This window comes from Arachis hypogaea, chromosome 6 (assembly GCF_003086295.3).
Source record: "Arachis hypogaea cultivar Tifrunner chromosome 6, arahy.Tifrunner.gnm2.J5K5, whole genome shotgun sequence".
NCBI lineage: Eukaryota > Viridiplantae > Streptophyta > Magnoliopsida > Fabales > Fabaceae > Arachis > Arachis hypogaea.
In genome coordinates, this window is record NC_092041.1 from 18009962 (window position 1) to 18036717 (window position 26756).

Below are 26756 nucleotides of genomic sequence, written 5' to 3' on the forward strand. Positions count from 1 at the left end.
ATGTGCTCTCTCATAGTGACTCTTTCACTTACTCACTAAAATCAATTAAGTATTGCTTTTCATCAAGTTGTTTACAAATTGAACTTTTGGGGGATTAAAATCTCTTGCAAAGTTGCAATTCTTCTGTGTTGTTCCTATCTTTAATTTGGAGGGGCCACACACTTTAATTTAGTATCCAATCTTGTATTACCAAAACATCGGAAAACACTAATTGAACTTTACACTTTACCAACAATAATTGAGGTGAAGGAAACTTCTCTTAGCTAGGCATATTTTTAGGCTTTCAAGTTTTTGAAATTGGTAAGCTTTAATTTCATTCAAGTGCTTTTATTTTTCCATGAACGTGATATATCTATATATAGTGATTTTTGCAATCCGAAAATGCAAAAGAAGACACATGGAGGTTTGGGACTTGTTCAAACAAAAAGATTCATATATAATATCATAGACATGGAAGAAGCTACTAGAATTATGTAAACATATATATAACTCAAGTTATAAATTAAAAGTTAGTTTAAGAAAGGGAAGTTGTTAAATATAGCTACTTATTAATATAAAGGTTAATTTACACCGTTGGTCTTAGACGGTTAGTAAAATTGTAAATTGGTCCTTATATTTTAAAAGTTTGTAATTGAGCTTTTACAGATAATTAAAATTTACAATTTAGTCCTTGTCGTTCAAAAAGCGTTTGATTTAATAGAATATTCTCAGCATATTCTTTATTTTAACAAAATATTCTTAGCATATATTGAGAATATTCTGTCAAATTAACATTTTTTGATTTGCGGGATTAAATTCTAAATTTTAATTCTCTTTAAGAATCCAATTACAAAATTTTAAAGTGTAGAGACCAATTTACAATTTCACCAAAATTAAAGTGTAGAGACCAACTGTATAATTTAACTTAATATAAATCCCACCATCTTATATATAACTATATTTTGGACCCATATTTCACGTGTACTTACCTTATTTATGAGCTCCCAAATAACTGAATAACAAAAACAATATAAATTTTAATATCATATTAAAATTGAATTAACCTAATTTAAATTTAAAAATTTGAATTAAAAAAAAACGATCAAGTACTTATAAAAGCTATTATAAATTTACAACAATATTTCCGTGTCACGTGTAACAACATATATAAGATTTATTTACCAACTTAAACAATTTTTTTGCTAGAGGTATCTAAGGTAAAAGTAGGTCAAATTATTCGATTTGCTCGTAACTCAATTTATTTTATTAAATAGATCATGTTCGAGTCTTTTGTAAAATTTGATAAAAGACTTTGAAAAAATTCATAAATTTTGCTGGATCGATCTGTTTAATTTATTTATATAAAAAAAAAACTATTCTCCATAATCATTTATATATATTATTGTCTTTTCTAGTATAATAGTTTATTTATTATTTTTTGTATAATTACGGATATCATTTATATATGTAGACTATGGTTGTAAATAAAATTGTGAGTTATAACTTATTGTTGATATATCAATAATTATGAATTATAAATTATAGTACGTCTATTGTCATTTGTCAATGTGAGTCTTTTTAAAATGTATGGTTTTGAATTATAATTTATGAAGCAAAATTTTAAATTAGCTCATGAATTTATTTAGCTTTTAAATAGGCCGAAATTAATTAAACCTGAAAAAAAAAACTATGACAAATATGATGATGAGTAGTGATTATCCCCCCTCCCTTAGCTTCAATAATAATTTAGATGAGTAACGAGTTATAATTCAAATAATATAAATTTTTTAATTTTTATATAGAAATATTGGATTCGGATTTCACTCCTAACTTAAAAAAAAAGTTAATAAATTTATATAATATTACTAAATAATTTTTTACTGACTAGTATTTTTCTGTTAAAAATTAAATATGTAATAAAGAAATAATTAAAACTCTATCCAAAAAGTCATAATCAAGTTGAGCTAAATAATTAACAATACACCACCTAATTAAAACGCGAACTGTATAAAAAGTTTCCAAAAGCTATTAGGAAAATAACTTCAAAATAAACATCATCATTTTAAGACATTTAGAATTAGATAAGCATTTACATCACTTTATATATTTTTAATTGAATTTGATTTACATGATGATGACGATGGTGATGATGTAAATTGCCTATAATACCTTTTCATTTTTTAAAATTGATTTTTGAGTTTCTTTTTTTTTTTTTTTGGAAGTAAAGAGATATTTCAAGCCAATTAATAGAAGTTTAGAAAGTTAGGTCCATGGTGCTCCATATTGGAAAGCATGGAATATGCCAAATATATATTTTAAGATAAATAGTTTTCTTCTCTGGATTTTGATTTCACCATAATTTATTCATTAACTCACTCATTATCCATTAATAATTTTTCTTTCTGAGAAAACTTTGATATCTCTTATATGTAAATTAAATCTCATTAATTTCTTGTGAATTATGATAGTTAATTTAATTTAAAGTGATATTTCGTTCGAATTTTAAATGAGAATAATTTAATCTGACATCAGTTAAATTTGGATCAAATAAATTATAGTACATATGTAAGTTAATTAAAAAATATATATATTAAAAGTCCCATAGATCTATTAATTTATAATTTTAAAAATTTATTTTTTCAGCCCCTACATACATAAAAAAAGTAATACAATTTATCTAGGACCTAACAATTCTTAATATTAACAAACATTACAGATAGATAATCAGAGGTTTAAAGCTAGCATATATCATATACAAAGAATAAGAAATTTCTCCATCATTTTTGTCATTCTTCAAATTAAAATCATTCATATAATTAGATTTTATTTTAATTTCTACTTAGAACTCCAATTGATAATTGTACCCATTATTAGTTATAATTCTCTGAACCAATTATATTATATATTTTACAAAAGACCATGGCCAAGCCAATTTAGAAGCAAAGAGACATGTTTGCACTAACTTAAAGTTTTCCATAATCTACAGTTTCCATTGCTCAATCTCACCTTTCTCTCTGTCCTACCAAACCCTTCAAAGAGATTCCGATTCCTTTGGCTTTTACTTTTGCTTCTCTTTTTTTTTTTTTTAATTTTCCTTTTTTTTTCCAGTCTCCCTTTTTGCGTCGTAATTCATGACAATTTTTAAGAGAAAATATATTATTATTTAATACTATTATTTACTATATGAAAATGTAAATATTATATAAGCATTTATATTACGTTATGAAAAATAATATAAAAGTGTCAAAATGCACAAATTGGGATGAAATTCATGCAGTGTATATTTTATATTTTTTAATATCACATAATGATGTATTAAAATAATTCTAGAACACCACATTCTCATTTATACATATAATTTATTTCTCATTTTTTTTCAACTAAATTATCATGTTAATTAAGAATGTGATTGAATTGATTATTTTGGTCCATATCAACCTTTCTGGGGTCCATATACGTATGTGATTGAATTATTTAATATTAAATATAATATCCACTATCAACTATTTCCACCTTTTATGTTCTATAAATTGGCACTTCAATTACTTCACTACTTCCCTTTCCCCTTTCTTCCTCTTCTCCCATATAGATTTAATAATTTGTGCTATCATCATTTCTCTCCTTTTTTCCCTTCTTGTGGCTTTTGTTTTCATCTTTGATTTCAGTCCACAACCCATTTGGTTAATTAATTATTAATTAAAAGGGTTAATATAATTTTCATGAATTCTCTTCTATTGTTCCTCCCTTATTTTTCAGCAGAAAGTTTTCATTTTCTTTGAAACTTGATGCTGAATTATTCTTGTTTGTTCATGTTTGACATTCATGTCTCCAGTTCTTAGTGAAATCCTTCGTTCCGGTTTTATGATAAATTCCTCTCTAAGGCGTAGAACTCATCTTGTTCAATCTTTCTCTGTCGTCTTCCTTTATTGGTTCTATGTTTTCTCGTAAATCTCCTAACGCCATTGCAACATTATATTATATCATTATTATAAGCTAGTAATAAATAACATATTATCATTGTAAGTTAAGTATATTAGTCATTAATTGTCCATGTTTGTTCAAAGTCCCTTTGTTAGTATTGTATCTCCTTGAAATCTATTTTTATTTTTGAACAAAGTAAAAAAAATTACATAGATCTTTTTATTTATATTAAAATCAAGATAATTTGATCGGCCAGATAATAAATCTGACCGATCAAAAGATACTAGAATTAATTTTGCTGAACATATTCTGATCATGGCCTCATCGAGTGGAAACTCGTCTACATCCACCAAATTTTGTGGCTCTGAAGAAGATTTGCAACTTCTGATGGATCAAAAGAAGAGGAAGAGAAAGCAGTCGAACCGCGAATCGGCGAGGAGATCTAGAATGAGGAAGCAAAAGCACTTGGATGACCTAGTTGCTGAAGTTGAGAAGCTTAAAAAGGAGAACAATGAAATCCTTACCGGAGTTAAGATCACAACACAAAAGTTTCTGAATATTGAGGGAGAAAATTCCATCTTAAGGGTCCAAATGAGTGAACTTACCAATAGGCTTGAATCACTCAATCATATGCTTAGCTTCTTCAACAACAATAACAACACCATCACAAGCACTAGTCCAATTTTTGATAGTGAATTCTACCATGATTATAATTTCATGAATCATCATCACATTAACATGTGCCTTAACCAACCCATCATGGCATCTTCAAATCACATGTTTGAGTGGTGAGTTATGAGATGAGACTCTAATAAAAAAAAAGGTGCTTGATTGAATGATTGATTATTGTACTAGTCTTTGTTGGAGTTGAGTCATCATATGGTGGAATTATTGAGTGAGGGGGGTGAATATTAGTTCCTGGCTAGGGTGAGGCACTAATAATTATATATACTAAGATATTATTATATTAAGTGGAAGAAGTTGCAAGAGGTGTTTTTTTTTTTAATTCATTTTGTTTCGTGCATAAACACATTTTTTCCTTTTTTGAAAAATTGTGTTTTTATTTAATGTACGAAATAAAAATGAATCCAAATAATACAAAGCATTTTCTAATGTTTTGCAAAAAGAAAAAACAAAAAAGGGTGTCGGTGTAGTTGTACTATTTTTCTTTTCTTTTCTTTTTTTTTTTTGCAATAGGGAATGTAAATGTATGAATGGATGTGCTTTTGAATTGTAAAAATGGTACTCTTCTTGTTGCTCCCAAAATAATTGTGCATTTTATTTTTATTTTTAAAAATATTATTTATATACTAAAATTAATTATATATTATATACATATATTATTTAACTCATTTTTAATATATATTTTATATTTGTCTTTAATTTTAATGTCCATATAATATGATTTGTTTTTTTTTTCTTCTAAGACCCACTACTTAGGGGTCCACTTAATTAGGCTCCAAAAACATATGCCTAAATTAATTAGGCTTTGGTGTAAGTGAGAGTGGGGCATAAGCTATAAAGGAACAAAACTTGTAATAAAAAATGTGTAGTATTTAACAAAAAAATGTGTAGGGGTTTAAATTTCAATATTATTTTAAGAGTGTATATGAATTTCATCTATTCATTGGATTTGAACAAATTTATTATCTGATCAATCTGACCTACGAAAAAAAATTGCATACACAAGAAAGAATTTAAAATTTTGATATTTGCTTAAACACATAAGTAAATTAATTATTCGATCAATTTAAATTTGTTAATAAAATAGTACATATAGTTCAATTTAAGCAAATTATGTTTAAATGTAATTCAAATGAAACAAAAAAGATGGATCCAAATTACAAATAAGGAGTAAACGTTGTTCTTTTCCAATCACTCAAAACATACAAATCTTGTCTCTCAGGTGCAGATGTAATTTATTTCTTTTAAGACAATTTTCTTTCTTCAACTACCGATATTTAGAATTTATTTTGAGCTTTTACACCAACAGAATAACTCTAATAATATTTAATTTCTTACACGTTTTTTTTTTTGTTGGATGAAACGCTATTCTTTTTTTTTTTCATGAATAATTTCTCATAGCCTTTGCCCACACTCGATGATCACCAAACATAAATTTTCTTGCCTTTTCATTTTTTGTTTTAGGTGAGAAAATCGTCATACTTGGATAAGAACACATATGACATAACATAATATAAAAGTTTAGGCCCAAATTAGAATAGGCCTTTTAGTTTGAGAGTTACAAAACTTTTGGCTGGTGTAGTCCATTCTAGCAAATTTTTAACTAAAAAAATAATTCTAAATTTTGTTACATAAATACAAAAATAAAATATATTTTTTTTGTACCCAACGCTTTACTTTTAACGATTATTTACTTGTGGTTAACACCTTTGACTAAGATGTCAACGTGACAATCATATGTTTTTGTCACGTAAGATTAAATTTAACTAGATATTTTTTAAAAATAGTACAATATTTAATTTTTTATTATAATAATTTAAAAAAATTAAAACAAACACATCTAAAAATTAAGAATAAATTTAGTGTTTTTAAAAATTAAATACACATTTAAAATACAAACTAAATAAAATTAAAATTAAAATTTTAAATTTTAAATTTATGTTTCTATTTAATTATTAATATATTATAATTTAAATACATATATAAAAATTAAATTATTTAAAATTTAAAATTTTAATTTTAAAATTTTAAAATAAACCTCAAACCATCTAATTATTAAGTAAATTCATACAAAACAAAGAAGCAGAGAAGTCAAGTTTATTCCACATCAAAAACACAAAAGCGCACATAGAAAACTCAAACAAGTTATCTTCCGCCGGCGTTCATCCGCACCACCTTTCTTTTCCGCGCTCATCCTCAACACTATATTCCTCCTTCTCGACGTTCATTCACAATGCCGCATTCCCCGTCGTCAACACTCATCTTCGTCGCCGCCTTTCTCCTCCTCGTCACCGTTCGTCCGCATTAATGTCGCCGTTCATCCACGACGAAAACTTACCTAAAGAGATTTTCATATATATTGCTGATGAGTTTGGAAAACTCTAATTTATTTTTGATGATGAACAAACATTATTGAAATAATTAATTACAAAATTATTGGTTTAATTTTCATTTAACATATGTTAATTAATAATTTTGTGATGTAGTTTTTTTCTTATTGGGCCGAACAAAAAAGCAAAATTATTGCAAGCCCAATATGCTTAAAACCAATCAGCCTTGATTAAGGTTTCCAATAATTTATGGCTGAAGCAATTTGTGATTATTTGGGCCGAAATGAAAAAGAAGAGATCACAAGCCCAATAAAATCAAAAATTCAGCCTTATGGATTTCTTTAGTCATATGAATGTTGGCTGAAATATTTTATTGGTTGGGCCACCTTTACTAATTATTGATACAAGCTCAAATTGTTTCTCATGCATGATCCAAATCCAATGAAAAAAGAAAGCAAAAATGCTTCCAACGGATTTCTTCTTTCTTCAAGTGATGGAATTCAAAATTTATCAAGAAGAATTAATATATGCATTGGAAACATAAGAGAGAGTTGGTCATTGATTTGATGGGTATCATTAAGCTACACGTTGCTCAGTAAAAGGAAAGTGGACATTTATTTTGCTTTATCAAAATTCATTAGTTAATGTTCAAAATTCTCTTTCTTCTCTCTTAACTTTCTTCATCTCTTTCGGTTATTACACAGTAGCCATAGAAGCTAAGCATAGCCACCGAAGAGAAAAAGAAGCACGCTACAAGACCATCAAACTGATGGCAAGAAAAAGAAAAAGAAAAGTATGCTGTGGCTGAGATTCTTATCACTTGTAGTAAGATTTTGTGATGAGATCTTGGCTTCTTTATACCAAAAAAGGTAGAAGGAGATTCGGCCAGCAAGGTGAGATCTTTGGAGGCATGGCTTGTCTCTGATTCTGCTCAACCACCACAGGAAGTAGCTAGAGTGGCGAAGTGATGGAAGAGGCAGAGATTGGAGCAGATGAAGCCATCATCATCATGAAGCATCAATGGCCAGAAATCCATCTTGGAGAGGAAGCCAAGGATGGAGCGCTCGGATTGATGAAGAGTGATGACCAAGGAAGGACTAGAGGTATTTGCATGTTGGTTTTTGCATTAGTTACCTCCTCTCTCTCTGTGGCCGAACTGGTTTGTTTTGAAGGAAATGAAGCTAAGCTCGGGTGTGTGTTTCAACTGTGAAGGCTTCACTTCTCTATAAAAGGGGTGAACAGTCATGGTTTAATTCAAGGAGAAAATTTGAGAGTGCAAGGCACAGAGTTCTCAGAGCTACCTGAGCTAACAGATTTCTCTTCTCCTTCAATGTTTTCTATTTTGTAATTTTTCTGTTTAATTTTGTCATGTCTTGAGTCTCATGGAAAAAGGAAAACAAGTGAGGTTTGTATGAAAAAGCCATAGAGCGGAAAAAGGTAGAGAGTGCAAAATTAAAAGAGAAAGCCATAGATGTCTTAGAGTTCCTTTGTTCATCTATGTTGTGTTTCATGATTCTGTGGGAATCTCCTTGTAAGTTGGGTTAGCACTTTACAGTTGAAAGCTTGGCAGTGACCAAGTCAAGTTCAGGATTGAGTTTAGAATTCTGGACTTGTCCCAGATAGGAAGGGTAGTTCCTAGAGAGAATTGGTGTATGTAATCAAAGTTGATTATAGTGAAATTCCATCATTGTTGTGATGGAGACTGGATGTAGGCTGCACTGCACTTAGCAGCTGAACCAGGATATATCTTGGTGTATTATTTCTTCCTCTTCTACTTAAATTCTGTTTCTGCTGCCCAGGAGATAATGCCGAAAAATATCTCGTGACAAGTGACGAGACAAAACGAAAAAATCTCGTGGTTTGGGATGAGACAAAAATCAAAAAGTCTCCTGAAGTTGTTACAAAGACCAGCAAGTGTAATTGAAAGAAAAATGGGCTAAGATTCAACCCCCCTTCTCTTAGCCACTGAAAACCATCAATTGGTATCAGAGCTTGGTCTCAAAGAGATCAAGCTTTGCAGCTTGGAGAAAAGATCCTCATGGCAGAAAGTAGTGGCTCAAATCTGGTATCGTACAATCTCACAGAAGGGCAGTCAAGTAACAGACCGCCTCTTTTCAATTGGAAAAACTATACCTATTGGAAGGAGGGAATGAAGATATTTGTGCAAGCAGTAGACTACAGGCTTTGGAAGATCATCCTAGAAGGACCACAGTTTCCTACTAACACAAGCGCTGAAGGAGTAATCACTCTTAAACTAGAAGCAAGCTGGACCGAGGAAGATAGAGAGAAGGTGGAGTTAAATGCCAAAGCTGTTAATCTACTCAACTGTGCTATCAGCTTCAAGGAATACCGACGGGTATCACGTTGCACAACAGCAAAGGAAATCTGGGTCAAATTACAAATCACTCATGAAGGAACCACCATTGTAAAGAAGACTCGGACAGATATGTTGAACAGAGAATATGAAATGTTTGCAATGAAGGAAGGAGAGTCCATTGATGAAATGTTTGAAAGATTCAACAACATCATTGTTGGCTTAGATGCTCTGGGAATAACATATTCTGATTCTGTGCTAGTGAGAAGAGTGTTGAGATGTCTCACAAAAGAGTGGGAAACAAAAGTTTTAATTATTTCTGAGAGCAGCAGTCTTGATTCCATGACTTGTGATGATTTGAGAGGAAACCTTCTTGCTTTTGAAAACACTTATTTGAAAAAAGATTCAAAAAAGAAAGGAATTGCTTTTTCATCTGTGACTAAACCTTTGGATAAAGAATCCAGTGATAACTCCTCTGAAGATGAGTTTGTTTTGTTTGCCAAAAAATTCAGGAAAATGGTGAAGTTCAAAGGCAAAGGCGGCAGCTCAAGAAAAATGAAGAAAGACCTTAGCAAAGTAACCTGTTACAATTGCAAGGAAATGGGACATTTCAAATCTGATTGTCCCAAGTTAAAGAATGAGGAAAAGCCAAAAAGAGGAAAGAAGAAGGGTCTGATGGCATCATGGGAAGATTTAGAAAATGACTCAGATGATGATGATGAAGAGACCGAAACCAAGTCACAACCATGTCTCATGGCATATCACATAGATCAGGTAATCTTTCATAACCCTGACACTGAAGACCTTCATCTTATGATAGATCATCTTTCTGAAAAAATAAAATGTTTTCTGCTTGATAACCAAGATCTTGAACACCAAGTTACCATTCTTAAAGCTGAAAATAGTTTTCTCAAAGAAAAGCTAAGAGAGGCAGTTCTTGTGGAAGAAAATAAGCAGTTGAAAGCCCAACTTAGAAGCTGTGAAAGTGATCACTCGGTAGTTGCATATGTAAACTGTTTTCAGGAAAATAAAGAGTTACTGGAAAAGATTAAAAATCTTGAAAATGACTTAGCCAAATTTACTCTCAGTTCTGAAAATCTAAATCAAATTTTGGCTAGTCAAAAACCACTTTTTGATAAAGCTGGTTTGGGGTTTTATAAATCGGATGAGAAACCTCCTTTTGAAAATAAAGCTTCATCTTCTAATGACACAAGGTTTCAAGATCCCACCTATTTTAACAAAACAGCAACTCCAAGGTTTTGTAGGCTATGCAACCAAAAGGGTCATTTTCCCATTCAATATTTTTTTGGTGAAAGAATGATTGGTGATAAAGTTTACAAAGTTGTTTTTGATTACAATGGTTTGGGACATAGGAGATGGTTTAATGTGAAAGGATCAAAGAAGATTTGGATACCAAAGGTTACTTGAGTTCATTTTGTAGGTATGTCTAGCATCCAAGAGGAAGGAAAACACGTGGTACATGGACAGCGGATGCTCTAGGCACATGACCGGAAAGACAACCTTCTTCATAAAGCTTGATGAGTATGATGGAGGACTTGTCACTTTTGGTGATGATGGGAAAGAAAAGATAGTGACTGTTGGTAAAGTTGGTAAAAGTTTCTCTTCTTGTATAAATGATGTTCTCCTTGTACATGGCTTGAAACATAATTTACTTAGTGTTAGTCAATTATGTGATTTGGATTTTGAAGTTATCTTTAAGAAGTTTGTTTGTCTAGTTGTTTGTGAGAAAACTGGGAATGTTCTATTTGAAGCTAAAAGATGCAACAATGTATATGGATTAACTCTTGAGGATTTAAAGGAACAAAATGTAACATGCTTTACCTCTTTTGAATCTGAAAAATGGCTTTGGCATAGAAAGTTGGGTCATGCTAGCATGTACCAAATTTCTAAGCTAGTCAAAAGGAATTTGGTTAGAGGAATTCCAAATATCAAGTTTGATAAAGATCTTACTTGTGATGCTTGCCAATTGGGCAAACAAGTAAAATCCTCTTTTAAATCAAAAGATGGAATCTCAACCAAAAGGCCATTGGAGATGTTACATATTGATCTTTTTGGTCCTACTAGAACTCAAAGTTTAGGAGGTAAACACTATGGTTTTGTGGTGGTAGACGATTACTCTAGATTTGGTTGGGTACTTTTTCTTGCTCATAAAAATGATGCTTTCCATGCTTTTTCAATCCTTTGCAAGAAAATTCAAAATGAAAAAGATTTAAAAGTAGCTCATTTGAGAAGTGATCGCGGAAGAGAATTTGAAAACCAAGACTTTGAAAAATTCTGTGATGACTTTGAAATTTCTCATAATTTTTCATGCCCTAGAACACCTCAACAAAATGGGGTTGTTGAAAAAAGGAATAGAAGCCTTCAAGAGATGACTAGGGCTATGTTATGTGAGAATGAGGTTCCTAAATTTCTATGGGCTGAAGCTGTAAATACAGCATGTTATATTTTGAATAGAACAATAATTAGAAAAGGGTTAAAGAAAACCCCTTATGAGCTATGGAAAGGAACCCCTCCAAATCTTAAGTACTTTCATGTTTTTGGATGCAAATGCTTTGTACTTAACAATAAGGAAAACCTTGGAAAATTTGATCCAAAATCCTATGAAGGAATGTTTGTTGGATATTCCACCACAAGCAAGGCCTATAGAGTTTATCTCAGAGCATAGAACCATAGAGGAATCCATACATGTTGCTTTTTGTGATTCTAACTTAATTCCCAGTACTGTGATAGATAATGATTCAGATGGTGAAGAAGCTGGAACAAGCAAAGAAAATCTCAAATCTGTACAAAATGAAGAATCTGTCAGTCCAGTTTTGTCTCGTCAGATTGGAGGAGACATTTCCATTTTGTCTCCTCAGCAGGCACGAGCAACTGAAACAGTGAGACCACCAAAATTTCATCAAAGCTCTACACCTGTCCGAAAGCCTAGAGAATGGAAGTCTATGAGGGGTTATCCTCATGACTTCATCATTGGTGATCCCTCTCAAGGTGTAACAACAAGATCCTCCACCAAAAGGCAAACCGAACCTAGCAACTTTGCTCTCTTGTCACAAATGGAGCCCAACAATGTCAAACAAGCTCTTGAAGATCCATCATGGGTCAAGGCCATGCAAGAGGAGCTTGCTCAATTTGACAAGAATGAGGTTTGGACATTAGTACCTCATCCGGATGGTAAGAAGGTAACGGGTACTAAGTGAGTATTTAAAAATAAACTTGGTGAGGATGGACAAGTTGTTCGTAACAAGGCTAGATTAGTGGCCCAAGGTTATGATCAAGAAGAGGGTATAGGTTTTGATGAGTCTTTTGCTCCGGTAGCTAGAATGGAAGCAATTAGATTGCTTCTTGCCTATGCTGCCCATAAGGGTTTCAAAATGTTTCAAATGGATGTTAAATGTGCTTTCCTTAATGGCTTTATTGATAGAGAAGTGTATGTGACTCAACCCCCCGGTTTTGAACATAAAGATTTTCCGAATCATGTTTTTAAACTCTCAAAGGCTCTTTATGGCCTTAGACAAGCTCCAAGAACTTGGTATGAAAGGCTTAGTGCCTTTCTATTAGAAAATCATTTTCAAAGGGGAACCACCGACACTACTTTGTTCATTAAAGTTTCTAATGATGATATTTTTCTTGTTCAAGTTTATGTGGATGATATTGTATTTGGATCGGCCAATGAGTTCTTGTGTGAAGAGTTTGGAAAACTCATGACTAGTGAGTTTGAAATGAGTTTAATGGGAGAGCTAACTTTCTTTCTTGGCCTCCAAATTAAACAAACTCCTAGTGGTACTTTTATTCACCAAGGCAAGTATGCAAAAGAATTGATAAAGAAATTTGGCTTAGAAAATTCCAAATCAATGGGAACACCAATGCATCCAAACAATAAACTTGAAAAGGATGATAATGGCAAAGATGTGGATGAAACACGGTATAGGGGAATGATTGGTTCATTAATGTATCTTACCTCCTCTAGATCGGATATAGTTCAAAGTGTGGGTGTATGTTCGAGATTTCAATCTCACCCAAAAGAATCACATCTTACGGCTGTTAAACGCATCATTAGATACATTAAGGGAACTTGTAATTATGGATTATGGTATCCTAAATCTGATGACTTTTGTGCAGTAGGATTTTGTGATGCAGGTTATACGGGAGATAGAGTGGATAGAAGAAGCACCTCCGGCATGTGTTGCTTCCTTGGAAGCTCACTCAACATGTGGTCAAGTAAGAAACAAGCCACAGTTGCTTTATCCACCGCTGAAGTTGAATATATATCCGTATCTGCATGTTGCTCTCAATTAATTTGGTTAAAAACACAATTGGAAGATTATAAATTAAAGATCAATAGCATACCCTTATTTTGTGATAATTTGAGTGCTATAAACATTTCAAAAAATCCTGTTCTGCACTCAAGAACCAAGCACATTAAGATAAAATATCATTTCATTAGAGAACATGTGCAAAAGGGAACTATTGATATTCAATTTGTAAAATCTGAAGACCAAATTGCTGATATTTTTACAAAACCCCTCTGTGAAGATAGATTCTGTACCTTGAGAAAAAGTTTGGGAACGTTTGATTTGTGTTTCATTGATAATTTGTGAATATTTGATTCTGTTCAGTTTTGTCTCGTAGGTTTGGACGAGATAAAAATGCAGGGATGATGAAGGAGCTATGGTCAAGGGGGAGGCAACGCAGAATTCAAATTTTTATGGGCCCCACCTAATAAATCCTGACCCCATCATGACAGTTTTGTTAGTTCCTCATTTTTTTGAAAAATAAAATCACAAAATCTCTTGGTTGTCTTATCAAATCTTGTTGGAAGAAGCATGTTGTCAAATCAAATCTTTACTTCCAACTAGTCCCTTGATTCAAGGAAACTCCTTTTTCAGTTTTTGAAACCTCCTTGGTTAATAACCGCTCCCTTAATGGTCATTTAATCCCCTCTAATTCTCTCTCCACTCCATATTTAATGCTCCCTGTTGCTTCTACTGCTGCTGAATTCTCTGTTATTTTGCTTTGTTATATTTTATTGATTTGTTGTCCTGTTTTTGTTTTTCCTTGATCTGGCTCTGTTTTGAGCACTTTATGAATTAATTTTGACTTGAGCTTTGATTGTCATTGATAAATTTATTTGCTCAAATGCATGTGTGATATGAAATTTTATTAAGGTGGTTGAAAAATATTTTCTTGTGAAAATATGATTCAGTCTTAAAGGATCCAAATCCTTAAAATTTTCATCTTTTAGAAATCCTTTGGAGCTTGTACACAGTTTTTGCTGTCTTGTTTTGGTATTGTACTTGGATATTCTGGACCATTGTATTTAGGTGAAAAATAAATATTTTGCTGTTTAGTATGATGTTTTCATTTATTTTGCAGTGCCCCTTGATGACAAAAGGGGGACAAAAGCTAAAAATTGAAATCTGGAAAAATAGGGGATGAAATTTTCTGTTGAAAATTCATGATCACCCTTGTTAAAAGGATATATTTTGATGATAGCATTGAAACTGCTCTTGCCTCATTATAATTGTTATTGATGCTACTGTTTTATAATGTTTTGGCAATGAATGTATAACTGGTTGTTAATTAACCTTGATGAATATGCATGATTGTATTGAATATTCTGTTTCATCCTGGTTAACATGCTTGATATTTTGGATAGTTCCTTTAAATTGTGTAGAGTATAAAAACTGCCATGTTATTATCATGCGTGCTTCAAATATTTTCCTTATCAAAATAATTCTTTTTGCTCTGATATCCTGACCGGAAAATGTTTGAAAATCATTTGGACAGCCTTTTTGATGTGTGAAATAGATTGAGCAGAAAATCAGATTACTAATAACAAATGAGTTTTTGATTATCATCCAACTCTGCTCATAAATCAAGCATTTAGCATCATCAATAAATAAGCTAAATAACATTGTTATTTGAGGCTTGATTAAAATGTTACAGGTTAGTGTTTTCCTTGGTAAAATAGCATACATTAAGGGGGAGCCATGCGACATCTAGAAAGGGGGAGAAATTCAAATTCAAAGGGAGTATTCTTTACTCAATCTTTAAATTTCTTTTCATTTCAATTTTAATAATGTTTGTCATCAAGGGGGAGATTGATGAGTTTGGAAAACTCTAATTTATTTTTGATGATGAACAAACATTATTGAAATAATTAATTACAAAATTATTGGTTTAATTTTCATTTAACATATGTTAATTAATAATTTTGTGATGCAGATTTTTTTCTTATTGGGCCGAACAGAAAAGCAAAATTATTGCAAGCCCAATATGCTTAAAACCAATCAGCCTTGATTAATGTTTCTAATAATTTATGGCTGAAGCAATTTGTGATTATTTGGGCCGAAATAAAAAAGAAGAGATCACAAGCCCAATAAAATAAAAAATTCAGCCTTATGGATTTCTTTAGTCATATGAATGTTGGCTGAAATATTTTATTGGTTGGGCCACCTTTACTCATTATTGATACAAGCCCAAATTGTTTCTCATACATGATCCAAATCCAATGGAAAAAGAAAGCAAAAATGCTTCCAACGGATTTCTTCTTTCTTCAAGTGATGGAATTCAAAATTTATCAAGAAGAATTAATATATGCATTGGAAACATAAGAGAGAATTGGTCATTGATTTGATGGGTATCATTAAGCTACACGTTGCTCAGTAAAAGGGAAGTGGACATTTATTTTGCTTTATCAAAATCCATTAGCTAATGTTCAAAATTCTCTTTCTTCTCTCTTAACTTTCTTCATCTCTTTCGGTTATTACACAGTAGCCATGGAAGCTAAGCATAGCCACCGAAGAGAAAAAGAAGCACACTACAAGACCATCAAACTGATGGCAAGAAAAAAAAAAAGAAAAGTATGTTGTGGCTGAGATTCTTATCACTTGTAGTAAGATTTTGTGATGAGATCTTGGCTTCTTCATACCAAAAAAAGTAGAAGGAGATTTGGCCAGCAAGGTGAGATCTTTGGAGGCATGGCTTGTCTCTGATTCTGCTCAACCACCACAGGAAGTAGCTAGAGTGGCGAAGTGATGGAAGAGGCAGAGATTGGAGCAGATGAAGCAATCATCATCATGAAGCATCAAGGGCCAGAAATCCATCTTGGAGAGGAAGCCAAGGATGGAGCGCTCAGATTGATGAAGAGTGATGACCAAGGAAGGACTAGAGGTATTTGCATGTTGGTTTTTGCATTAGTTACCTCCTCTCTCTCTGTGGCCGAACCGGTTCGTTTTGAAGGAAAGGAAGCTAAGCTCGGGTGTGTGTTTCAACTGTGAAGGCTTCACTTCTCTATAAAAGGGGTGAACAGTCATGGTTTGATTTAAGGAGAAAATTTGAGAGTGCAAGGCACAGAGTTCTCAGAGCTACCTGAGCTAACAGATTTCTCTTCTCCTTCAATGTTTTCTGTTTTGTAATTTTTCTGTTTAATTTTGTCATGTCTTGAGTCTCATGGAAAAAGGCAAACAAGTGAGGTTTGTATGAAAAAGCCATAGAGCGGAAAAAGGCAGAGAGTGCAAAATTAAAAGAGAAAGCCATAGATGTCTTAGAGTTCCTTTGTTCATCTATGTTGTGTTTCATGATTCTGTTGAAATTCCCTTGTAAGTTGGGTTAGCACTTTACAGTTGAAAGCTTGGCAGTGACCAAGTCAAGTTCAGGATTGGGTTTAGAATTCTGGACTTGTCCGAGATAGGAAGGGTAGTTCCTAGGGAGAATTGGTGTATGTAATCAAAGTTGATTATAGTGAAATTCCATCATTATTGTGATGGAGACTGGATGTAGGCTGCACTGCACTTAGCAGCTGAACCAGGATATATCTTGGTGTACTATTTCTTCCTCTTCTACTTAAATTCTGTTTCTGTTGCCCAGGAGATAAAGCCGAAAAATATCTCGTGACAAGTGACGAGACAAAACGAAAAAGTCTCGTGGCTTGGGACGAGACAAAAATCAAAAAGTCTCCTAAAGTTGTTACAAAGATCAGCAAGTGTAATTGAAAGAAAAAGGGGCTAAGATTCAACCCCCCTTCTCTTAGCCACTGAAAACCATCAATTGTAATGTTAAATTATTTTTGCATGTGCAATTTCTGTATTTTGAAAGTGTTTTAAAAATATTTTCTATATAACATCATAATTTTATATGTGTTACAATTATTTTTTGATGTTTAAATTTAAATTTTAGATTTATGATTTTAGATGTGTTTCAAAAATATTTTCTGTATAACTTCATAATTTTAGATGTGTTACAATTATTTTTAATATTTAAATTTAAATTTTAGATTTATGATTTTGGATGTATTTTAAAAATATTTTTTGTATAAATTTATAATTTTAGATGTGTTACAATGAAAAAAAAATTGCAATTAAAAATATTTTAGTTTGCGTATATAATTATATTGATCATTCATTACTGAAAGTCGTAAAATAGATCTTGTATTTTATCAAAGGTATAGTAAGTGAGGGATTAATTTTTTTCTAACTAACTATGAAGGAACTTAAAAGAAGGAAATAATAACTAATTATGAAATGGGTAGAAAGTTAAAGAAATTTTAGTTTTTAAAATTTAAATTAATCTTAATTATAAATATGTATTTTAAAAAATAAGAATATGTTTTAATTAAAAAATAATTAAATAATATTAAAGACGGACCAAAAACTGAATTTTATTATACAAGTAGTATTTTTTTTATATAATTATGACTAAGATTTATAAGTTATCATATTTAGATCTAAACAAAGAATTAATACTCCCTCTACACTTTGAGAGAATAGAGTGATTTTTATGGTTGACATGCCAATTAGTTAAGGATCACAAAATCAAATTTATATAAATATCAATGCATTTCTAGTTGAAGCCTACCTCATTGATTTCGTTGACTCATACAATAATAAATGTCAAAGTAACAAAAGTCAAAGTTGTAGTAATGTTTCAAGCAACATGCTTCCAAAGAGGCCCACAAAGCATATCAAATTGGAACTTATAATTGCTTCCACTTCTGACTTAAATTGTGCATTAATATGGTCATAGTCGGAGTTCATCCCATTCACATGAAGATCATTTTTAAATTTTAATATAATATAATTATGTGTATGAAAATTATAAATATATGTATTATTTAATTTATTTTTAATATATATTTGTATTTTAATATATATTATATACAAATAATTAATTTTAGTAGTCAATTTTAGTTGTACACATAATAAAAGTGTTGTTATTTCAACAATTGAATTCTTATTCCTTATAAAAATTTTGTCTATAAATATTTTAATTTTTAGATTTTTTTCGTGAATTTTGAGCATTTAAACAACACAATTTGACGTAAAACCATGACCATGAGTAATTGAGTACAAAATTGACCACAATTAGAAACCGTGCATCATAGTCAAATCTCAAATTAAATGACAATGGTTTCAAAGTAATCATATATATAGTCGACGAATTTGATGAGAAAATTATTTGTTCCACTTCAGTGGGATCCACGTGGTGGAGAACTATACAGAAAAATTATAGGCACTTTATATGTTTTAAAAGATAAAAATTATGAGTAAAATTATTTGTAAATACTAATTTCCTAAGAAGTTTATAAAGCAAGCTGGAAAAAGAGGAATAGAAAACGGTGGTGTAGTCGTGTAGATTAGCTTCTGATATTGTAAAATTACCAATAAGAATTAAAGCTTAAAGTTTATTAAATTTTATAGAAAGTTCCTTTCGCTTAGGTTTTTTTAAATAATATAAGTTAGTGAATACTTATTTTCAAGATTCTTTTTTAAGAAAAACAAATATTAAACTATGGCAACTATTTAGATTAAAAAGTTTTTATAGTGATAAAATTATGAAAAAATAAGAAAAGAAGATATGAAGAATTTTTATTATTATGTTGTTGTTGTATTATAGAAAAACAATGTTATTTATTTATACTAATTATTAAACTAATTTTGAATTTTAAAATAAATTATAACAATCTGATTCTCTAGATGATTCAGTTAAAAAAAGATAAAAATAAAAGTAACTTAAAAAAAGATAAACATAATGAATTTTATTTAAAAAAAAAGATAAAATAATAAATAAAAATAAAATAAAAAGTTAATATACAATTTATTTTTACTGAGTTGTTTTTTGAATTGATGAATTTTTATTTAAATATTAATTAAAATATTATTCTTTTAGTTTTTTGTTAGCTACATCATCATACAATTCTTTTAAGGTTTATAATTTATATTGTTTGCATTTTTTTTTTAAAATTTTATAAAAAAATAGTGAATTGAAGTTACTAAAATCTTATTACGTTAGAAATAAAATACAAGCTAAATAAATTCCCCAATCAAATCATATTATTTGACAACGACTCAATGAGAAATAATTAAGAGTCTTAATTTAATTTTTAATAATTCTTTTAATATTTTAATGAATAAATATATATATATATATATCTTTTTGAAATATCAAAAAAGTAATTTTTTTAAAGATAATTAAAAAAATAAATTAAGATTTTCTATCTAAAGCGAATTCTTCTTTAATGTCGGTTTCAGTACTTTAATAAAGAAAATAAAATAATAATAAAAGGAAAAGTATATGAAACCAACTAATAATCAGCCAAGAATGGAACAACATAATTAATTATAATTAGTTTTATTAATTTATAATTTTAATTTGTTTTTTAAATTATTGTTGACCACGTTCAAAACATGAGGGAAGATACGCTAGTGATAGGAGAGAATTACGGAACAGATCATTCATTAGTTGGTTCCATATAATTAATTATGTTTTATTAATGCGTAACACATAAAACATAGAAATCATATCGAAAACCATCCAATTTACAAGAAAAAGAAACATCCGTGTGCCTATTAGTAACAACATCCGGTTAAAGTTGGTTCCTTAGCATTGTTGATAATAAAATAAAGCTTCTTTTCCAATTTATTCTAACCACAATGCAATGCTCGCTTCAAAGTTCAAATTCCTCTTTCTCTGTTCGTCGTAGCATCACTTGAATTCTCTGCTTAGAGGTCGGTGCCATTCGAAAATGCTTCTTTAATCTTACACTCTTCTATGTTCGTTAATAGATTTTATTCTTTGATTTAAATCTTCGTTCTGTTGTGTTGGATTGATTGTGCGCCATAATAATTTGTAAGCGAGCTATTTAGTGAGAAAATTCTGAACCCTAGGCAACTCATTCATGTTGTTGTTGTTTTGATGTTTTCTTTTTCACTATTGGTTGTGTTACAAGGTCGGTGATTCTACTGAATGAGTGAGTGTTAATCAATTTTTTTAAATTGGAAAAAAATGTTGGAAACTTTCAGCGTTGGCTATTGATTTCTTGTGCTCTGAGCTCAGTTATGATTATGAGGATTCGTGGTGTTTGGTGTAATTTTCTTCTTCTTTTTTATTTATTTATTATTATTATTTTATGGATGGCATAAGTTTATAAGCTTTTTGTTGACTTACCAATGATGGTTGAGGTTTTTTAGAGGCTTTTCATATTTAATTTCTTATTATTTTGTGTTATTGAAGTGGCATTTGATCATTAAATATTGTAATGGCTTGAGCTCACTGAATTAGTGAATTAGGTTTGGTAGTAACCAGTAAGCAGAAACTTCAGAAGATTATTGCGTGCATTTTTAGATTGGAGATTTGGCATCTAAGTTATTCGATGGTTTTTGTTCAATTTACATATTAACTTAACTTTATTTCCTTTTGCTTATTCTTCAGGAGAAGGTAGAATAACTATTTCTCAATCAAAACTGGGGCAGCTCCTGAATTTTCTATTGCAATTTTCTGGTACATTATTGAATATACGTTTTTTAATAAATAAATAATTTATACATTGATAATTTTTTGTGCGCAAGTTAGATTGGCCATTGTGTATTTCTACAGGAGTGTATGAATAATGGGATCAGCTTGCTGTGTTGCTGCGAAGGGTCGCAGTGTACCTGAAAGAACTGGAGAGAAAGGTTTGCATCGAGCTGGATATTCACCGAAATGTGGCTCTGGATTGAATGGTAATCATGTGCCTATCACCAGGGAGAACGAGAATCCCACCTGTCAGAACTCTCACTTGACTAGCAGAAATGTGAGCATGGAATTTAAAGGTCCATTAAGTTCTGAAAGAGGTCATTCATCAGATGGAGGAAGCACCCTGGAGAATTCTGCAACTCCAATATCTCAGAAGTCCCCTTTTGATGACACATTTGTTCCAAATCTGATAGCTACTCCATCTGGTAAATCTCAAAATTTAGTGACACTTTTGTACTTCACCCTTTATTTTTTTTGGTCTTTGCCTCCCTAGAACCCGAGATCATGGGGATGAGCTTGCCTATCACATGACCAACCTAGTGTTGGTTTTGTCCTTTACCTTAAGCACAATGCTTATGGGGACTCGCTCAATTAAAATATTTATGTTCATCATCCTCTGGTTTGGAATTTATGGGTTCTTACTTAAGTACAATGCCTTGTTCTTCACCTTTTATTTTCGATGTTTCCCATTTTGCTCTAAAGTTTTCGAAATTTGTTTTAACGTCTCTACTGGTGTATTCACCATTTATACATTTTTGTTTCAGTTGCTATTTTGTCCATTGATATTTTCTTTATTCTTTTTCTATGTACTCGTTGCAGATCTGTCCATATCAAGCAAATTTTCTATGATGGTTAGTTTTGCAGAACTGAATTAGAATAATGATCTTTATGGTGCAGGATGTAATTTTTAGGTTTTTTACCGTTGTATTACTTGGCTCACTTAGTCTATATTTCTCTTTTGGTGAAGAATTCTGTAGACTCTTCAATTCCGAATCATTCATTTCCAATTCCTCCGGTTTTCTCGTCGCCTGCACTAGATCCCCATTCTAATTCTACACCATCAAGACGGGCACATCGATCTCCAGGTCATCCACTATTGAGACAGATTTCAGATAGTCAGATCTTGGGTCTGAAATCACCGGGCTACTCGATTTCTGAGGGAAGGCCATCATTTGTATTCTCCCCCTGTAGCAATGAAATGGCAACAGGATCCCTATATGGATCATCCGATGGCTGGTCCATGCGCACCTTTTCAGAGATGGTGGCTTCTTCTCAAAGGGAAATATGCTCTTCCGACAGTGAATATTTAGGATCCGGTCGTCACAAGATAATTGGATCCAGCAGCAGCAGGTTCTTGCATTCTCCCTCAATGGATCAACAATCTTGTCCAGCTTGCGCGAGGCCTTTGACCGAACTACCAAATTTTGTTGCCAGAAGTGATGTCTCATGTGTTGCTATCCTTGTGTGTGGCCATGCATATCATGCCGAATGCTTAGAATCTAGAACTGCCGAGGCAAACAAGTTTGATCCAGCATGTCCAGCTTGTATCGTCGGAGATAATCACTCGTCAAAGTCATCCAGAAAAGATATTAGGGTCGAATCAGAGACTTCTAAGGGAAAGCACCAGAAGATATCTCGAAGCCGTGTAGCTGATAGCTACCTTGAATCTGATGTCAATGTTTCCGAACCACAGAAAGACATTGAAAGAATAGGGAAAGTTTCAAAGATGGAGCCGAGCTCAAGTACTAGGAGCACACATGGAAAGCCGTTCTTGAAGAAGCACTTTTCGTTTCGGTCCAAATCAAATCGAACCCTGATGGAGAATGATACTGCAAGGACAAAGGGCTTTTGGGGAAGACACCGAAAAGAATGAAAGGCAGTAAAAAGAATGGGTTCCCATTTCTTTGCGAGTCAGCAGCTAATTATAGGAGTAATATTATAACCCCATCAGATTTTTGAGTTTCAATATTTTTTACATAATTAACTTCACTGATGATTTTAAATCTATGTTATATAAAAGTTGATAGCAAGCTATTAGAGTGGAATGAAGTTTGTGAAGTTGCTCATTTTAATAATAAGACAGGACCAAATATAGTTACAAATGAAGTCATATGTCTCTGCATTGAACAAGAAACAAACCCCGCACAAACACACAAAGAGCATGCTAACTGAATTGAAGAGCTATCCAAAAAGAAGGAAGATATTTTTACTGTCATTATCTTACCTACGAAGCGACATAAGAAGGAGATATGCAAAAATATTAATTTTGAAAATCTATTAGCTACGGGTATATATAAATATTAAAATTATTTTAACATAATAATATATCTTTATGTTCTGTTAATATCATCAAAATACAAACAAAATTTTCAATGCTTTTGCTTTTGATCTTTTGAATATTACAAAGCATTGTAGAGTTTCTTTTTTCTTTTGTCAATAATCAACAATATTGGCTACTTCTAAATTTATTCCAACAGTATAAGTTAGCAATAAAATTTTTAAGTTCGTCTAATTTTTCAATACTGTTATTTACTTTATTTTAATTTTAAAAATAAAAATGGGTTGTTCATACTATGTTTGAAGTGGGTTTTGACATTTTTTTTTTTAAAAATATTTTTTCAAAGATGAATTCAGAACCAATGGCCGTGACGACATAAATGTGTATCTAAAGAGGCTTTTGTATTTTTTTCCTCAAACTAAAAAAATGTCAAAGTAATATATAGATAGACACATCAACGGACACAGTATTTGAAACATAGCATATTCAAGTAACATATATGATTAAAAAAAAAAATTGAAAGGAAAGATCCATTGATTTATGTGATACAACACCATTTTGATGGAAGTAGTATATTCTGATATGATTCAATTCCATTAGTGAAGTAATAGCTAACTTATGAAACTGAGAAAATAGTATTATATTCACCTTATCAGCTTTAACTACATACACAAAGAGTAGATTGTAAAAATCACTTGCAATGAAGTGAACAAGACTTAATCCAACAAGTCTAACATAAGCATAATTGTCTCAGAAAGATTAAATTGTTAATCAATAGATAAAGGCAAGAAAACTGGATTTAAAACACTCAAAAAAGATTATTGGATAGGAAGATAGTTTCATCTACTCGAAAATGAAACAAAAACAAGAATAGAAAACTCAAAGCATGCCATCAGACTTGGCAGACATCCTCCTAAGGAAGTTCTGTGGAACAGCAGGAATACCAGCAACGCCGCGAAGCCTCGGAGGCCTTAACCAGTAAGCAACCAAGCCGGAGACTAAGAAGCGAAACGGAACACTATAAGTCACAATGGCAGCAACAAAACAGAAAAACACAAACAAAGATGTTGCTCTTGGATCCCTCCAAGTTAACAAGGATTGCACCCTTTCTCCTTGAGTTGCCAAGTCACTCATCACTGCTAAAACCCTTCCTGAAATACCTCTCAATCTATCATACTTCTTCTTAAGATTGTCGCCAGTAAACTTCGTTGGAAATGTATCAAATTCTTCTTCTAGTTCTTCATTAGTAACTGTATGAGCATAAGAGAATTGGATATCCATATGAGAAGGATGCCTCGGCCGAGTTCTGTATCGCCAAATTCCAAGCAAGAGAAGGCTTGAAAACATTGTTACCAGAATCATTTGAGGACAGAAAATCACACCAAGAAAGATTATGTAACTTGCTATTGTGGTAACCGAACTCTTCCAACTATGCACATGATTAATCCATTTACAAATGAAAACAACAACACTTAGAAGATCAGCAATTCTTCGAAATTGAGCTCTTCCTCTCCTCATGCTCCACACATTTTCCCTCACATCTAGCATGTATTCGACAACCTCTTTCGCCAATGGAGGCTCTTTTCGCCTGAACCTCAATGTGGTGATAGCAGCAGCCTGGTTCCTTAAACTATCCAACTGAAATATAGACAATGGAGATATGTAGTGCATTCTTGGGAGTAAAGGTTGTGTGTAAGTTTGCAAAACATTCAACAAAGATGAACAAGAAAATCTCACAGCTAACTGAATTTCTCCCATCTTCTTAACTCCTTGATTGGTCAAGTTAATGAGTGGATAAGAGTGAGTGTAGATTCTATCAGTTTCGAGCGTGGAGAGCCGAATTCGCACCTTACCAATTCTCTTATCTTCAGCAGGCTTTCCTTCTTGCAATAATTGTCCATTGTCAAACACTACAATTGTGATCACAGTGCAAGGATCAAACACTTCCCAAGTATATTGTTCATTCCATTTTGGACAAAGACTATCAACAATAGTCCTTGTTCGCACCCATTTCGGACCATACTTAGCGACACAATAGGCGTCAGCACGATTCTCCTTCTTCATTGGAGAGAGTCCTACAGCATTCAAAATTCCCAATTCTAGAACACCAATATTGGGTTGGGACAAAGACTTAGATGATGGCCTAAAATCACTGCTATAGTGAGTAACCTCATCAAGAACATGGTATCCTCCATCTAAAGAAGCTCTCACATGAAGTCTAGCCTCAGGGGAATTCGGATCCTCAAGATTGTACCACACGCTTTCGACCAATGCATCGTCTATTCTTCTCTCCACATTCTTCAAAGGAATCACACACCTTCCCATACTTTCATGCTTATGTTGATTCCCTACCTCAATGCTCAAAATCAATGATTCATCAAAAGGTTCTGCCACAACAAACATCAAATCCTCATTCCAAACAGGGTTCTGACTAATCCTAACTGCTCTACTTCTCAAAGCCAAGTTTCCCAAAAAAGCTTGAATATAAAACTCCAAGCTGCTTCCTCCATTCGTGGTTTTGAGCTTCAAATTTTGGGCTTGGATCACATTAACTCTAAGGTACCAAAACCTTGGAGAGTGATATACATTTGAACAAGTATTAGTACTATGCTCATAACCACTAGCAGAATCTGAATGCCAAGCATGAGGAAAAGCCTCATCTGCTTGAGTCCCCATCCAAACAGACACCATTAACTCTCCTTGATTTAGCTTTGATCCGTTATGATCCTCGAGTTTGTACCATTCTGGTGCTAAAGGGCTATCAGGAGAAGCCCTCATAGGAACATCATTAACTACAAACACAAGTTTCCCTATGAACACTTTATTATTGTCTTCAACACACTTCTTGTCCTTTACCAAGATCTCCAACATAGGTGCTTGAATCTTGTCCTTCGCGAAAGCAAAGACTTGGTTCCATTCAAGATTCTCTGTTTTATCAAGGGACCTTGTTCTTCCCACTAAAGCTCCAATCCTTGCTTCCACAAAAGGATTACAGCAACAACTATTACTTTTTGATGACAAGTTTTTGGCCTTCACCACCCTAACAAAGAGGAATTGCATTTGTTCTACAAGGTCCAAGGTTGTGGCTCTTCCTGCATTGATGTTTGGATTTGTCTCCTTCAGTGAGAAATCCTCTTGTTGCTTCTGATCCTTTGGGTTTTTGCTTTTGTTTGCCATAGCTTTGATCTTGCAACAATGAAAATAAAACATTAAACTATTTTCCTAATTTGTAAGAAAACATGCACCATATATACTATGTTCCAATTCCAAGGGTCATTCTAACAAAACATGCATGATCTCTAATGAATGGAAAAAAAAAAAAAAAGAATTTTATTACAACTTACATGAAAGACAATAACAAGAAAGTAGCATTATTACTACTGTGAAATTGAAATAAAGAAATGTTAAATTCAAATAAAAAGAAAAGAAAAAAAAA

General features: G+C 32.0%; 3 protein-coding genes across 3 annotated transcripts; 2 read left to right on the top strand and 1 right to left on the bottom strand.

Moving 5' to 3' along the window:
• The first annotated feature begins 3535 nt into the window (after positions 1-3535).
• On the top strand, positions 3536-5166 carry LOC112696326 (bZIP transcription factor 44). Its single transcript, XM_025749049.3, has one exon. It carries the CDS (start codon positions 4216-4218, stop codon positions 4690-4692), a length of 477 nt encoding a protein of 158 aa, XP_025604834.1. The 5' UTR covers positions 3536-4215; the 3' UTR covers positions 4693-5166.
• Positions 5167-20129: 14963 nt separating this feature from the next.
• LOC112696327 (uncharacterized) lies at positions 20130-23148 on the top strand. The gene is made up of 5 exons (XM_025749050.2): positions 20130-20255; positions 20959-21027; positions 21124-21467; positions 21862-21893; positions 22010-23148. The coding sequence occupies exons 3-5, from the start codon at positions 21137-21139 to the stop codon at positions 22913-22915; spliced, it is 1269 nt and encodes a 422-aa protein (XP_025604835.1). The 5' UTR covers positions 20130-20255; positions 20959-21027; positions 21124-21136; the 3' UTR covers positions 22916-23148.
• An 860-nt stretch (positions 23149-24008) lies between these two features.
• On the bottom strand, positions 24009-26756 carry LOC112698128 (FT-interacting protein 3-like). The gene has a single exon (XM_025751524.3). The coding sequence runs from the start codon at positions 26528-26530 to the stop codon at positions 24200-24202; it is 2331 nt and encodes a 776-aa protein (XP_025607309.2). The 5' UTR covers positions 26531-26756; the 3' UTR covers positions 24009-24199.

Excerpts from the sequence above, each read along its gene's own strand:
- LOC112696326 (XM_025749049.3), top strand. The coding sequence starts at position 4,216 with ATGGCCTCATCGAGTGGAAACTCGTCTACATCCACCAAATTTTGTGGC.
- LOC112696327 (XM_025749050.2), top strand. The coding sequence starts at position 21,137 with ATGGGATCAGCTTGCTGTGTTGCTGCGAAGGGTCGCAGTGTACCTGAA. Across the intron at positions 21,468-21,861 it reads TCTGATAGCTACTCCATCTG|ATCTGTCCATATCAAGCAAA; the intron begins GTAAATCTCAAA and ends TACTCGTTGCAG. Across the intron at positions 21,894-22,009 it reads CAAGCAAATTTTCTATGATG|AATTCTGTAGACTCTTCAAT; the intron begins GTTAGTTTTGCA and ends CTTTTGGTGAAG.
- LOC112698128 (XM_025751524.3), bottom strand. The coding sequence starts at position 26,530 with ATGTTTTATTTTCATTGTTGCAAGATCAAAGCTATGGCAAACAAAAGC.